This window comes from Carcharhinus amblyrhynchos, chromosome 28 (genome assembly GCF_965287045.1).
Source record: "Carcharhinus amblyrhynchos chromosome 28, sCarAmb.v2.hapA, whole genome shotgun sequence".
Taxonomy (NCBI): Eukaryota; Metazoa; Chordata; class Chondrichthyes; order Carcharhiniformes; family Carcharhinidae; genus Carcharhinus; species Carcharhinus amblyrhynchos.
This window is the reverse complement of record NC_137351.1, coordinates 3,300,728-3,314,030: the sequence shown is the minus strand read 5'-3', so window position 1 is coordinate 3,314,030 and position 13,303 is coordinate 3,300,728. Positions and strand designations below refer to the sequence as shown.

General features: G+C 46.2%; 1 protein-coding gene across 1 annotated transcript in view; it reads right to left on the bottom strand.

Annotated features, from left to right (window-relative positions):
• The window catches only part of igdcc3 (immunoglobulin superfamily, DCC subclass, member 3), a 138,152-nt gene that overhangs the window by 51,836 nt on the left and 73,013 nt on the right, over positions 1-13,303 (bottom strand). Inside the window, exon 3 of the mRNA XM_080214018.1 lies at positions 3,487-3,631. Within this exon, the coding sequence (XP_080070144.1) occupies positions 3,487-3,631 (145 nt within the window). The remainder of the gene's footprint in view (positions 1-3,486; positions 3,632-13,303) is intronic.

Below are 13,303 nucleotides of genomic sequence, written 5' to 3'. Positions count from 1 at the left end.
GAACATGCAAACTCCACACTGACTGTAACCCGAGGCTGGAATTGAACCCGGGTCCCAGGTGCTGTGAGGCAGCAGCGCTACCACTGTGCCACCACGCTGCCCATCTTACACATCCTTACATTGCTTATTATTCTCCTTCAAAATGGAAGATTGAAGACAAATAGTGTGGATTTTCCCCCTGGTTTTATCCACTTTGTGGTTTTACTTCTACCTCTACTCCAGCAAGGTCAGTGATAGATGAAACTTTCCCTGATTCTCTGGTCATTTTTGCTTTTAAAGTTCCATTGCCTCATATCTATTTTCTAAGTACCGCCTGTAATCTAGTGGAAGAATCAATATATTCAAGGATATGGGACATGAGCTGGAAAATGAGATTAGTGCGACTTTCATGGTAGTTATTGTTGGTGTAGACTTGATGGGCCGAATGGCCTTTTCTGTGCTATAAAACTCAATAACCTGCATTCTAATACCAATGAACTCTGTTGCAGTGTTGGCCACCAGAAGAATATTGAAAGTACGCTACTTGAGAAGGCGGTGGCATAAGGGTATTTTCGTTGGATTATTAATCCAGAGACCCCAGGCAAGACAAAGTCCCTCACGGTAGGCTGGTAGAAAAGGTTAAGGCGCATGGGATACGAGGCCAGGTAGCTAGGTGGATTGAGAACTGGCTGGGAAATAGGAGACAGAGGGTAGTTGTGGAGGGGACCTTGACGGGCTGGAGGCCAGTGACCAGTGGTGTGCCGCAGGGCTCAGTACTGGGACCTCTCCTCTTTGTAGTCTACATAAATGACTTGGAAGAGGGCGTAGGTGGTGTGATCAGCAAGTTTGCTGATGACACCAAGATGGCAGGGTTGGCGGGTACGGAACTGGATTGTCAGGTGATACAACAGGATATAGATAGGTTGGTGCAGTGGGCAGATAGGTGGCAGATGGCATTTAATCCTGACAAATGCGAGGTGATGCATTTTGGACGGAATAATGCAGAGAGGAGCTATGTGATAAAAGGTAGGCCGATTAGGAGTATAGACATACAGAGGGACCTGGGAGTGCAGGTTCACAAATCCATGAAGGTTGCGTCACAAGTGGAGAAGGTTGTTAGGAAGGCTTATGGGATGTTAGCCTTTATAGGAAGGGGTATAGAGTATAAAAGCTGCCGTCTAATGCTTCAGTTATACAGAACGTTGGTTAGACCGCATTTGGAGTACTGCGTCCAGTTCTGGTCACCTTACTACCGGAAGGACGTGGAGTCTCTGGAAAGGGTGCAGAGGAGGTTTACCAGGATGTTGCCTGGCATGGGGGGACTGGGTTACGGGGAGAGATTGAAGAAACTGGGGCTATTCTCCTTGGAAAGACGGAGATTGAGAGGGGACATGATAGAAGTATATAAGATACTGAAGGGAATAGATAGAGTTAATAGTGAGAGACTGCTCCCTAGACTGGGCACGAACACGAGAGGTCATCATTTAAGGGTGAGGGGGGGGAGGTATAATTTGGAGGTGAGAAGAAGGTTCTTTACGCAGAGAGTTGTGGGGGTCTGGAATGCGCTACCGAGTAGGGTGGTGGAGGCAGGAACGTTGGACTCGTTTAAGATGCAGTTAGATAGGCACATGAGTGAAACGAGAATGGAGGGATATGGTAGGGGCTATTAAATAGGGTTAAACCTCGGGAGACACCGGAAGGGCAGGCTGTATGATTAATATTTTTTGTCTTTATTCCACAGGTGGAGGTCCACCTCGTGTCAAGCGAGGGGCATGCACACGGCGGGTCATGCGTGGGCTGCTCTTGGAAGTCTAGGAGTGGCCTAGTACTTCATGTCGGTGTGTGTGCTTGATCCTGGACCGGTAGACGGGCGCCGCAACAGCTCAGTGACTAGCACTGCTGGCTGTGCAGATACATGGATTTGGGCCTGTGTCTGTGGGAGTTTGCGCATTCTCCCTGTGGTTGCGTGGGTTTCCTCCGGGTGCTCCGGTTTCCTCCCACATCCCAAAGATGTGCTCTTAGGCTAATCGGTTTTTACCAAATTGACACTATTTCTTCCCTGAATCTGACTGAGTAGGGTCCCATTCGTAGACATGCAGGGTAGAATAGGTGTAGGGTGATGCGGCGGCACGGGCTCGTTGGGCCGAAGGGCCTGTTTCCCGTGCTGCGTTGTTCTTTGTTCTTTTGTTCTTTGTATCTAAGGACCTGGGTTCAAATCCCACCATGGCAGATGGTGATATTTGAATTTAGTAAAAATCTGCAATTAAAAGGTCTATTGATGAGCATGAAACCATTAAAATCCACCTGGTTCACTGCCGTACTTACATGGTCTGACCTACTTGTGGCTCCAGATACACAACAATGTGATTGACTCTTAAATGCTCTCTGAAATAGAAGGCAGTTAGGGATGGGCAATAAATGTTAGCCCAGCCAGTGACACCCACAGCCCATAAAAATGAAAAAAAAATCTGATTTTCTCTCCCTGTGCAGAAAGGTCTGGTGTTTACTTCGATTGGAGGTCAGCAAATCACCCAGTGGGGAAAGGTGGGTGGGAACCTATGCCCTCATAATGCAGTTACATTCTGAGCAGTCTGTATGAGAACTGGGGGCCATGCTGATTTCTGGAATAACTGCAGGGAGAAGTCGGTTTTCATTTGCAACAGCCCGCAAATTGTGCGTGTTCCAGAACCTAATCTCTTTGGATTAGAAAGAGCAGCATTCTTGCGCTTGATAACATCATCGAACTGGATTTGTAATCTCATTACAGTCTCGTCTGCCACACGCACTGGCAAATTCTGCCAATCACTTCGGGAACAGAGGAACCAACTCTGACAACAGGAACATTGGAAATCAAGAACTGGAGACGCAGAAACTCATGAACCAAAAACAAAAAACAATTCTAAACCCAGGGGCTACCAAATTTTATGAGGGCTGTAGACTTCAGTAGAGTGGAGATGTTGGCGATGGACTGGGATGGGTAAGTAAGAAGTCCCACAACACCAGGTTAAAGTCCAACGGGTTTATTTGGAATTCCGAACTTTCGGAGCACTGCTCCTTCATCAGGTGAATGGACACTCATCTCGTGTGAGACCTTTCCTCACTCATGCTCGTGATTCCAAATAAACCCGTTGGACTTTACCCTGGTGTTGTAAGACTTCTAACTGTGCTCAATAGAGTTTGTAGAATTTTGCAGTCATTGTGAAGTGCTGAAGGAACCATTCACTTCTGCAGAGACAATTGGGCTATGAATAGATTATAGACTTTTGAAGTGGTTCTTCAGGTTTGGAGTGAATTATCGGATTTCTGCGGGGATTATAAACCCTTTTGCAGGATCATAGACTTACGAAGTGATAGTTTTGCTTTTATTTCTAAAAAGGTAAGAGAAATGATCATGTTCTGTCTGTGATCAGTGTGAGCGTACTTGCCCCTGTGCTGTGTTTTGGGAACACAGTTAAGGAGGGTGTACTGCTGGAACTGATTGCTATCCACGGTCAGGCTGCACAGTACCTGTCGTCTCTTGGCTCAAGAGGTCTTCGATTCTTCAGCCACATGATCAGTGGTTCTGGTAAGCCGTGAATCTGGCACTGGAACCTGGCGACCCCACCCTCCTCCACAACCATCGACTGGGGCTGCACATGGAACGGAGACAGAGCTGGGGAGGAAAACAGAAGAGGGTCAATTAGGAAACTTAAGGACACGTGGGGAGGAGGACATGGGGCTGTGCCGTCTATGCTTCACATACTGGAAGCCACAAACATTAACACTAACCTTTTAACAGGAAACCCAACACTAAGCAGCAACAACAGATATTTATATAGAATCACTGAGTCCCGACAATGTGGAAGGAGGCCATTTGGCCTATCAAGTCCACACTGACTCTCCCACAGAGTATCTTATCCAGGCCCATCCCCTGCCCTATCCCCATAACCTAACATAGTTACCCCTCTAATCCCCAAACCTACACATCCTTGGGGCAATTTAATATGGCCAACCCACCTAACCTATACATCTTTGGACTCTAAGGAGCAACTTAGCATGGCCAATCCACCTAACCTACACACCTTTGAACTGTGAGAGGAAACCGGGGAACCCAGAGGAAACCCACGCAGACACAGGAAGAATGCGCAAACTTCCACACAGACAGTGTCTCAAGGCTGGAATTGAACCCGGGTCCCTGGCACTGTGATGCAGCAGTGCTAACCATTGTGCCAGTGTGCCGCCTTATAACACCTTTAACATCCCACAGCATTCATAGGAGCACTATAAAGCAACATTAGGCCCAGGGCCACATCGGGTGGTGTTACAGTAGATGGCCAAATAGCTTGGTCAAAGGGGTCGATGTTAAGGAAAGTCTCAAAGAAAGAAAAGGGTAGCACGGTAGCACAGTGATTAACACTGCTGCCTCACAGCCCCAGGGACCCAGGATCAATTCCAGCCCTGGGTCACTATCTATGTGGAATTTGCACATTTTTCCCATGTCTGCATGGGTTTCCTCTGTGTGCTCCGGTTTCCTCCCATACTCCAAAAGATGTGCGAGTTAGGTTGATTGGCCATAGTAGATTTCCCCTTAGTGTCAGGGGGACTAACAGGGTAAATATGTGGGGTTATGGGAATAGGGCCTAGGTGGGATTGTGGTCAGTACAGGCTAGATGGGCTGAATAGCCTCCTGCACTTTAGGGATTCTATGAAAAAGGGGGACGAGATTGAATAGGTTTAAGAGGTTATTCCAGAGCTTTGGCCCTAGGCAGCAGAAAGGATGGTCCCTCAACGCCCAGTCACTACTATACCCTGACATTACACTCCATATTGCAGACCCTGTCGTAATAATTAGCATTGAGGGACCTTACAGAGATCATAAAAGCCTCTGGGATACCTCCAGCCTCCCTGTGGAGTTTCATCGCAGTGATTAGCTGCAACCTTTACATGCAGGTTCACCAAGCAATCAATGACAATTATTTCTAACAGATTAGAACATTTACATTGAAAGACTTGGAAAAAAATGGCAAATCACAAGAATGCAGTTTCTGAGTTAAAAACCTCCTCTCACCAGACCCATTCCACAGGGAAATGGCCCAATTCAGATAAAAGCTTGCTCATCAGTGTCACACAACAGAGAAGGCAACTGTTTAAATAATAATGCTTATGAGATGCAGAGAGGTCTTATAAGAGTTCTCAACCTGGGGACACTGGGATAGGGACAGAAAACATTCCAAAATCCCAGAATTGAGACAAAATGCATGAGCTAACACTGGGATAACAAACTGACATACTGGGAAACATTGGGATAGAGACAGAACAAACTGACACTGGGTTTGAGATACTAAGCACACAGGGAAAGACAATGTAATGACAACATATCCACAACATTCACTATAAGAAATAATGCATTGTGTTCACTATAAAACTTCCAGATATACACCTCACTCACCTATAACACTTTGATACATACAACACTCACTGCAACACTTTGATATACACAACTCACTGTTACACTTTGATATATAAAATCACTGAAACACTTTGATATATACCACATTCACTTCAATACTCTGATGTACATCACACACTATAAGACTCTGATGCAAACCACATCATTCACTACATGATTCTGATATACACCACACTCACTGAAAGACTTTGATACACACCACACTGTCTCACTGGGCTGATGTTCATTTACTCAAGGCAATCTTGCTGGACTAGTAACAGTCTCAAAATGTGCCTGGTAGTTTCACCACACTGTCAATGGCACATAATTCAAGTTAAAACATATTTAAACACAAGTTCAGGCAACCACTTCTGAACTGAGACCAGTATTGGTTCAGGAGCTGGAGTGTCTTTTTCCTTGTCTTACACTTTTGTCGTGAACTGAAATACTTGACCCTATTTTTGGAGGCACAGTAATTGGGGATCCTTAACTCTGTTCTGGACACACAGTAATCGGGAATGTTTAATTCTATCCTGGAATGCACAGTGATCGGGAATGCTCACTGTATCTGAGACCCAGAGTAATTGGGAATTCTTAACTCTATCCTAGGACCCAGAGTAATTGGGAATGCTTAACTCTGTCCTGAGACCCAGAGTAATCGGGAATGCTTAACTCTATCCTGGGACACACAGTAATCGGAAATGCTTAACTCTGTCTTGGGACACACAATAATTGGGAATGTTTAACCCTATCCTAGAATACACAACGTTCGGAGAGTGCAGCCAGAGCAACAGTGAAATGTTAGTTGCCCTGAAGCATAAAGAACGATATGGAAAAGCATGGCTGGACTAACAGCAAGTAAAAACTCAAGCCTTTGATTGAATTCAGCACAAACTGAAGGTCTAATTCTATTAAACTAACAGCATTATACCCACATCAGCCCTTAATTCAAACAAAGAACGGTTTCAAAGGCTCCATGTAAACAGTCATGTAATGTAAAAATTGAATTATAATTACTTTAAGAAAGGCCTTGAAAGGCTAAGCTAAGAATACATCATTACTGGCCAAGAAAGGTCAGCATTAAGAATAAGTGGTAGCAGCTTCTGGTCTGCTCACTGACTTGGTACAGAATCCAATTTTCAACTGTCAACCTCTGTACATATCCACATTTAAACCCTTTTCACATACCACTCACACTCCGGGCAGGGCACCCAATATTAATATCAGCTTGGCTGAGATACCTGTGCTTTAGCTCGGGAGTAAGAAGGTTTAATTCCAGACTCAGGTCACTGTCTGTGTGGAGTTTGCCAGTGCTCTCCGTGTCTGCGTGGGTTTCCTCCGGGTGCTCTGGTTTCCTCGCACAGTCCAAAGATGTGCGGGTTAGGTTGATTGGCCATGCTAAATTGCTCCTTAATGTCAACAGATTAGGATGGTAAATACATGGGGCTGTAGGGATTGAGACCTGGGTGGGATTGTTGTCTGTACAGGCCCAATGGGCCAAATGGCCTCCTTCTGCACTGTAGAGATTCTATTAATAGAATCAGAGAATCATAGAATCTAAAGTGCAGAGGAGGTTATTTGACCCATTGAGCCTACACCGACAACAATCCCACCCAGGTCCTATCTCCGCAACCTCACATATTTGCCCTCCTAATCCCCTGCCACTGAGGGTCAATTTAGCATGGCCAACCAACCAAACAATTGCTGGAGCGTGGGAGGAAACTGAAGCACCCGGAGAAAACCCACGCAGACACGAGGCGAATGTGCAAATTCCAAACAGACAGTCATCCGAGGTCGGAACTGAACCTGGGTCCCTGGTGCTGAGAGGCAGCAGTGCTAACCACTGTGCCACTGCGCTGTCCCTGTTCTATTCTAAAACCCCACAGGTATTGCAAACACAGCGGGCAGGAATGGCCACACTATGGCTCTTTGACACGCAGACTCCTCATGCCATTAAACTGGTTAAATCACTCATTGGGAGGAAACTAAACAGCCAGTTACAGCCTTGGTTTAACAGGAGACACCCTGGAGAGGAGGCAACCGCACTGGGAGCGAGAAGGGTTATAGCTCAATGACTCGTACTGCCTCGAGATCTCTTCTTTTCTACGCAAGGCCCCATGGCCCTCAGTGCCATTTTCTCCGGCTCCCTAACCCACCCTCTCACTGCTGACCCTTGAACTTCCAGCTTCTGTCTGGAAGGGAGGAAGCAGTTTGGTACAGAACAAGAATACAAGAATCTACTGTACTGGGACACAGATGCTCTGATCCAAATTTGTTGATCAGTGGTTACGCATTTTGCTCAAAATAAAATCAATCCTTGCTTTTTAGTCACAGTGGTTAGCACAGCACCAGAAACCCGGGTTCGAATCATAGAATCCCTACAGTGCAGAGGGAGGCTGGGCTTGGCCACTGTCTGTGTGCAGTTTGCATGTTCTCCCCGTGTCTGCATGGGTTTCCTCTGGGTGCTCTGGCTTCCTCCCACAGTCTGAAAGATGTGCTGGCTAGGTGGATTGGCCATGTTAAATTCTCCCTTAGTGTACCCGAACAGGCGCCGGAGTGTGGCGATGAGGGGATTTTCACAGTAACTTCATTGCAGTGTTAATGTAAGCCGTGTTGTGACACTGATAATTAAACCTTGGGCTGATCTCCCGCTTTGGAAGAGTAAGGTTGCAAAAAGTCACTTCAGCAGTGAACATGTGTGAGCTCTGGTGTGTGCGTCAGTGAAGCAGATTCATTCTTGCCACAGTCAGCACAGTGTGTGATGGAAGCCTGAAAAAATAGAAAGGAAGAAAATACAACATTTCCTCACAGAAGGTCTGCGCAATCATCATAGAAATGGGTCTGTCAAGGTTTTCCATGTCCTGCAGTTGGTGAATGTTAGGAGATCTCTGTGTGTGGCTGGTATTTTCCAGCCATTTCAACTGTCAGAATCTTCCAGTCCTGACAATGGCAATATGTCGCAACCCCCCCACCACAAAACCACCCCCCCTCCCCACCCAACGCCCCCTCTCTAGCCTTGCCAGCGACGTGAAGCCCACATCCCACAACGGAATGAAGGAAAAGAAAAGGAAGAACGCTTATCTCATGATGGGACTCAAAGTGAACCCTGATCTGAGTGACCACAGTGATGGAGAAGTAATAATTCAACAAGTAGGGGAGAAAGGAATTGATGATCTGGTGATCAGGTAAGAAGATCATTTTAATCCAGTCATCGAAATGAAAGGGAAACGGTAATCATAGAATCCCTACAGTGCAGAAGGAGGCCATTTGGCCCATTGAGTCTGCATCGACCACAATCCCACCCCGGCACTTTTCCCGTAACCTCACATATTTACCCTGTTAATCCCCTAACACTAGGGTCAATTTAACATGGCCAATCAACATAATCCGCACACTTTCGGACCGTGGGAGGAAACCAGAGCACCCGGAGGAAACCCACACAGTCACAGGGAGAACGTGCAGACACCACACAGACAGTCACCCGAGGCCGGAACTGAACCCAGATCCCTGGCGATGTGAGGAAGCAGTCCTAACCACCGTGTCACGGTGCTGCCCCAATCTGGGAGAATTACGACAAGAATGTATGAGGTATTCTGATGCACTCAAGTTATTGTCCTGTTGTCCTGACAGGGCATTTTCTCAATTGGATTTCAAAAACGTATAATTCTCTATTTCTGTCCCAAGCAACATAAATACAAGATGTCACCTCTTGATGGAGGGTGAAGAAAAAATAAACTCAAGCTAGAGGTGAAATGAACTGCCTGTCTGTCTTGTAACACTGATTGAAACAGGCATCTGTCTCCAATGCTTCATAAATCACTAACTGTTGGCACAGGAGGTTCTGAGATAATTAATGGACGAAGCAGAGGCATTAAAGGAAATATATGCAGAATGACAGCAGGCTCAGTCAGCATTTCGGGAGGGGGGGGTGCAGCGGGGGTGGGGGAGAGCGGGGGGGGTTGGTGGGAAAGCTGACAGCTAATTAGACCAGGATGCAATGCACAACCGCTGACTGCTGTATCATATTAACATGAGCTCCTCAAACAGCATCTCTGAAGAGCATCCAAGGCACACACATCACGGAAGAGATGTAGACACCTCGGTGATGTCTCCCCTAATGTATTCCGTCTTTTCCACATTTGCATTTAATTAAGTTAACTCTTCACCAGGATGTTGATAACAGCAAACGTGAGAAAGAATAATGAGTGACTGCGAGCAGAGATTCTGTTATTAAAAAGTTGTCTTCCTTTCTGAAAGATAGATGGACAGATAGATCGTTCTGAATGAACTGTAAAGTTTATTTATTTGTGTCACAAGTAGACTGACATTAACACTGCAATGAAGTTACCATGAAATTCCCCTAATCATCACACTCTGGCACTTGTTCGGGTACACTGAGGGAGAATTTATCATGACCAATCCACCTAACCTGCATATCGTTTTGACTGTGGGAAGAAGCCGGAGCACCTGGAGGAAACGCACGCAAACACTGGAGAAAGTACAGACTCTGCACAGACAGTGACCCAAGTCAGGAATCAAAACCGGGTCCCTGGCACTGTGAGGCAGCATTGCTGACCACTGTGCCACCATGCTGCCCTTATATCTATGAAATGAACAGTAACCCAAAATACAACACCCACTACAATGCAGTCTACTATCCCCATCCACGTGGACAGTCACCCGAGGACAGAATTGGACCTGGGTCCTAGGCACTGTGAGGCAGCAGTACTAACCACTGTGCCAGAGAGGTAATAAGCCGTGGATAACGAAGGAGGTGAAGGAAAGTGTTAAATTAAAAGCGGAGGAATTTAGAGTAGCTAAGAGCAGTGGGCGAGAAGAGGATTGGGAAAGGTTTAAATGTCAACAAAGATTGACAAAGAAGTTGATAAAGGAGGGTAGGAGAAGCTATGAGGCTGGGCTAGCACTTAATATAAAAAAGGATAGCAAGAGTTTTTATAAATATATAAAAAGGAAGAGGCTGGCTAGGGTGAACGTTGGTCCTTTAGAGGATGAGAATGGGGAGCTAGTGGTAGGGGATGGGGATATGGCGAAGGTCTTGAATAACTTTTTTGTTTCTGTCTTCACGGAGGAGGACGTGAATAATTTGCCGGGTGTTAGCGATGGAAAGGTGGTAGGAATGGAGGGTCTTAATGACATTACTGTTACTAGAGAGGTGGTGCTCGACAGACTGGAGGGGCTGATTGTGGACAAGTCCCCAGGACCGGATGGAATGCATCCGAGGGTTCTGAAAGAAATGGCGGAGGTGATAGTGGATGCCTTGGTGGTTATTTTCCAGACGTCGCTGGATTCCGGGGAAGTGCCGGAAGATTGGAAAACGGCTAATGTTACGCCGTTGTTTAAGAAGGGTGCCAGGCAAAAGGCGGGGAATTATAGGCCGGTCAGTTTAACGTCTGTGGTAGGTAAAATGTTAGAATCCATCATTAAGCAGGAAATTGCGAGGCATCTTGAAGGGAATTGCTTGATAGGGCGGACGCAACACGGTTTCATTAAAGGGAAGTCGTGTCTGACAAATTTACTGGAGTTCTATGAGGATGTGTCTAGGGCAGTGGATAGAGGAGAGCCGGTGGATGTGGTCTTTCTGGATTTTCAGAAGGCGTTTGACAAGGTACCTCACAAGAGGTTATTGCAGAAGGTCAGGGGACATGGAGTTGGGGGTAGGGTGTTAGCGTGGATAGAGGATTGGTTGTCAAATAGGAGGCAGAGAGTGGGGGTCAATGGGTGCTATTCGGATTGGCGGATGGTGACTAGTGGGGTGCCCCAGGGGTCGGTGCTGGGGCCTCAGCTATTTACCATTTATATAGATGATCTGGAGGAGGGAACCGAGTGCAGGGTGTCGAAATTTGCTGATGACACCAAGATTGGGGGAACGGCAAATTGTGCGGAGGGTGTGGAGAGTCTGCAGAAGGATCTAGATAGGCTGGGCGAATGGGCCAGGAAATGGCAAATGGAATTTAATGTTGGCAAGTGTGAGGTGGTCCACTTTGGTAGGAAGAATGGTAGGAAGGACTATTACTTACGGGGCGAAAAACTGCAGCAGGCGACGGTGCAGAGGGACCTCGGGGTCCTTGTGCATGAATCGCAAAAACCCAGCTTGCAGGTGCAGCAGGTGGTCAGGAAGGCGAATGGGATGCTGGCCTTCATAGCGAGGGGGATTGAATATAAAAGTAGGGAGGTCTTGCTGCAGCTGTATAGGGCATTGGTGAGGCCGCAGCTGGAGTACTGTGTGCAGTTTTGGGCGCCGCACCTGCGCAAGGATATTTTGGCCCTGGAGGGAGTGCAGAGGAGGTTTACTAGGCTGATACCGGAGTTGAGGGGATTGAGCTATGAGGAGAGGCTGAATAAACTAGGCTTGTACTCGTTAGAGTTTAGAAGAATGAGGGGAGATCTCATTGAGACGTATAAGATGATGAATGGGATGGATAGGATAGAGGTGGAGAGACTCTTCCCGCTCAAAAAAGACAGTAGGACTAGGGGGCACAGCCTCAAGATAAAGGGGAGGCAGTTTAGAACGGAGTTGAGGAGGAACTTCTTCACTCAAAGGGTGGTGAATCTCTGGAATTCTCTGCCCGTTGAAGTGGTGGAGGCTGCCTCGCTAAATATTTTTAAGAAGCGGGTTGATGGGTTTTTGATAAGAGAAGGGATTAAGGGTTATGGGGAGAGGGCGGGAAAGTGGAACTGAGCCACGACAGATCAGCCATGATCTTATTGAATGGCGGGGCAGGCTCGAAGGGCTAGATGGCCTACTCCTGCTCCTATTTCTTATGTTCTTATGTTCTTATGTTATGCTGTCGGACATTGGTGCAACACAGACTGAGCAGGGTTGACCTGCCAAAATTAACAATGTGGCGCTGATTTAGAAACTGCTGGCTTGCTGTATAAGTGACCTTCTTAAAGAGTTGGTCATCTGCTCATGATACTGGTCCATAACGTATTATGGACTTAGGACAGTTTGTGATGTCCTATGGCACTAATTTGGAGCATCACTTATTTATTTTGGAAGGGGCCCAAGAAAGTTTTGGTTCTGAGAACAGCTGATACAAGAACAACTATTCTCTAACTTTACAGTGCCATGCAAAACTTTGATCACTGACTCTGGCTTCCAGCTCCGTATGGGAAACAACTGGCAATTTTATAATGTCAAATGCAGTACAATATTGGGTGCAAATCACAGATTTTATTTTTGGTTCCCAATTCCAAATACAGCTAGATTATTTTACACATCAATACACTATATAAATAAATATCTTCACTCGGCCTTGCACTAAAACAAAACTGTGGGTCTTTAGTGTCAGGGCCAAAGATGATCCAACAGTGGAGAAGAAGTAGTTAAGATGGATGATTGTGATTTCCTCCTCAATCTTTCCACAAGGGCAGAAGAACATTTTTTACGTCGAGGGTTGTTAGAGTGTGTGATGCCTTATAGAAGAAACAGTGATGGAAGTAGAATCTGGATAAGCTTCAAAGGCAAATTGGATTAAAAGAGAAGTGGGGGAATATTTTAGAAAGGAAAATATTAACAGTAATGAGGAGAGGCCACAGGGACAGGTCTAGGGTTTTTTTTATTCATTCATGGGACATGGGTGTTGTTGGCTGGGCCAGCATTTATTGCCCATCCCTAATTGCTCTTGAATTGAGTGGCTCACTAGACTATTTCATACGGCAATTGAGAGTCAACCACACTATTGTGGCTCCGGAATCACATGTGGGCCGGACCAGGTAAGGACGGCAGGTTTCCTTCCCTAAAGGACATGAGTGAAAATTGACAATGGTTTCATAATCATCAGTAGATTTTTAATTCCAGATTTTATTTATTGAATTCAAATTCCACCATCTGCTGTGGCGGGATTCAAACCCAGGTCCCCAGAACATTAGAGA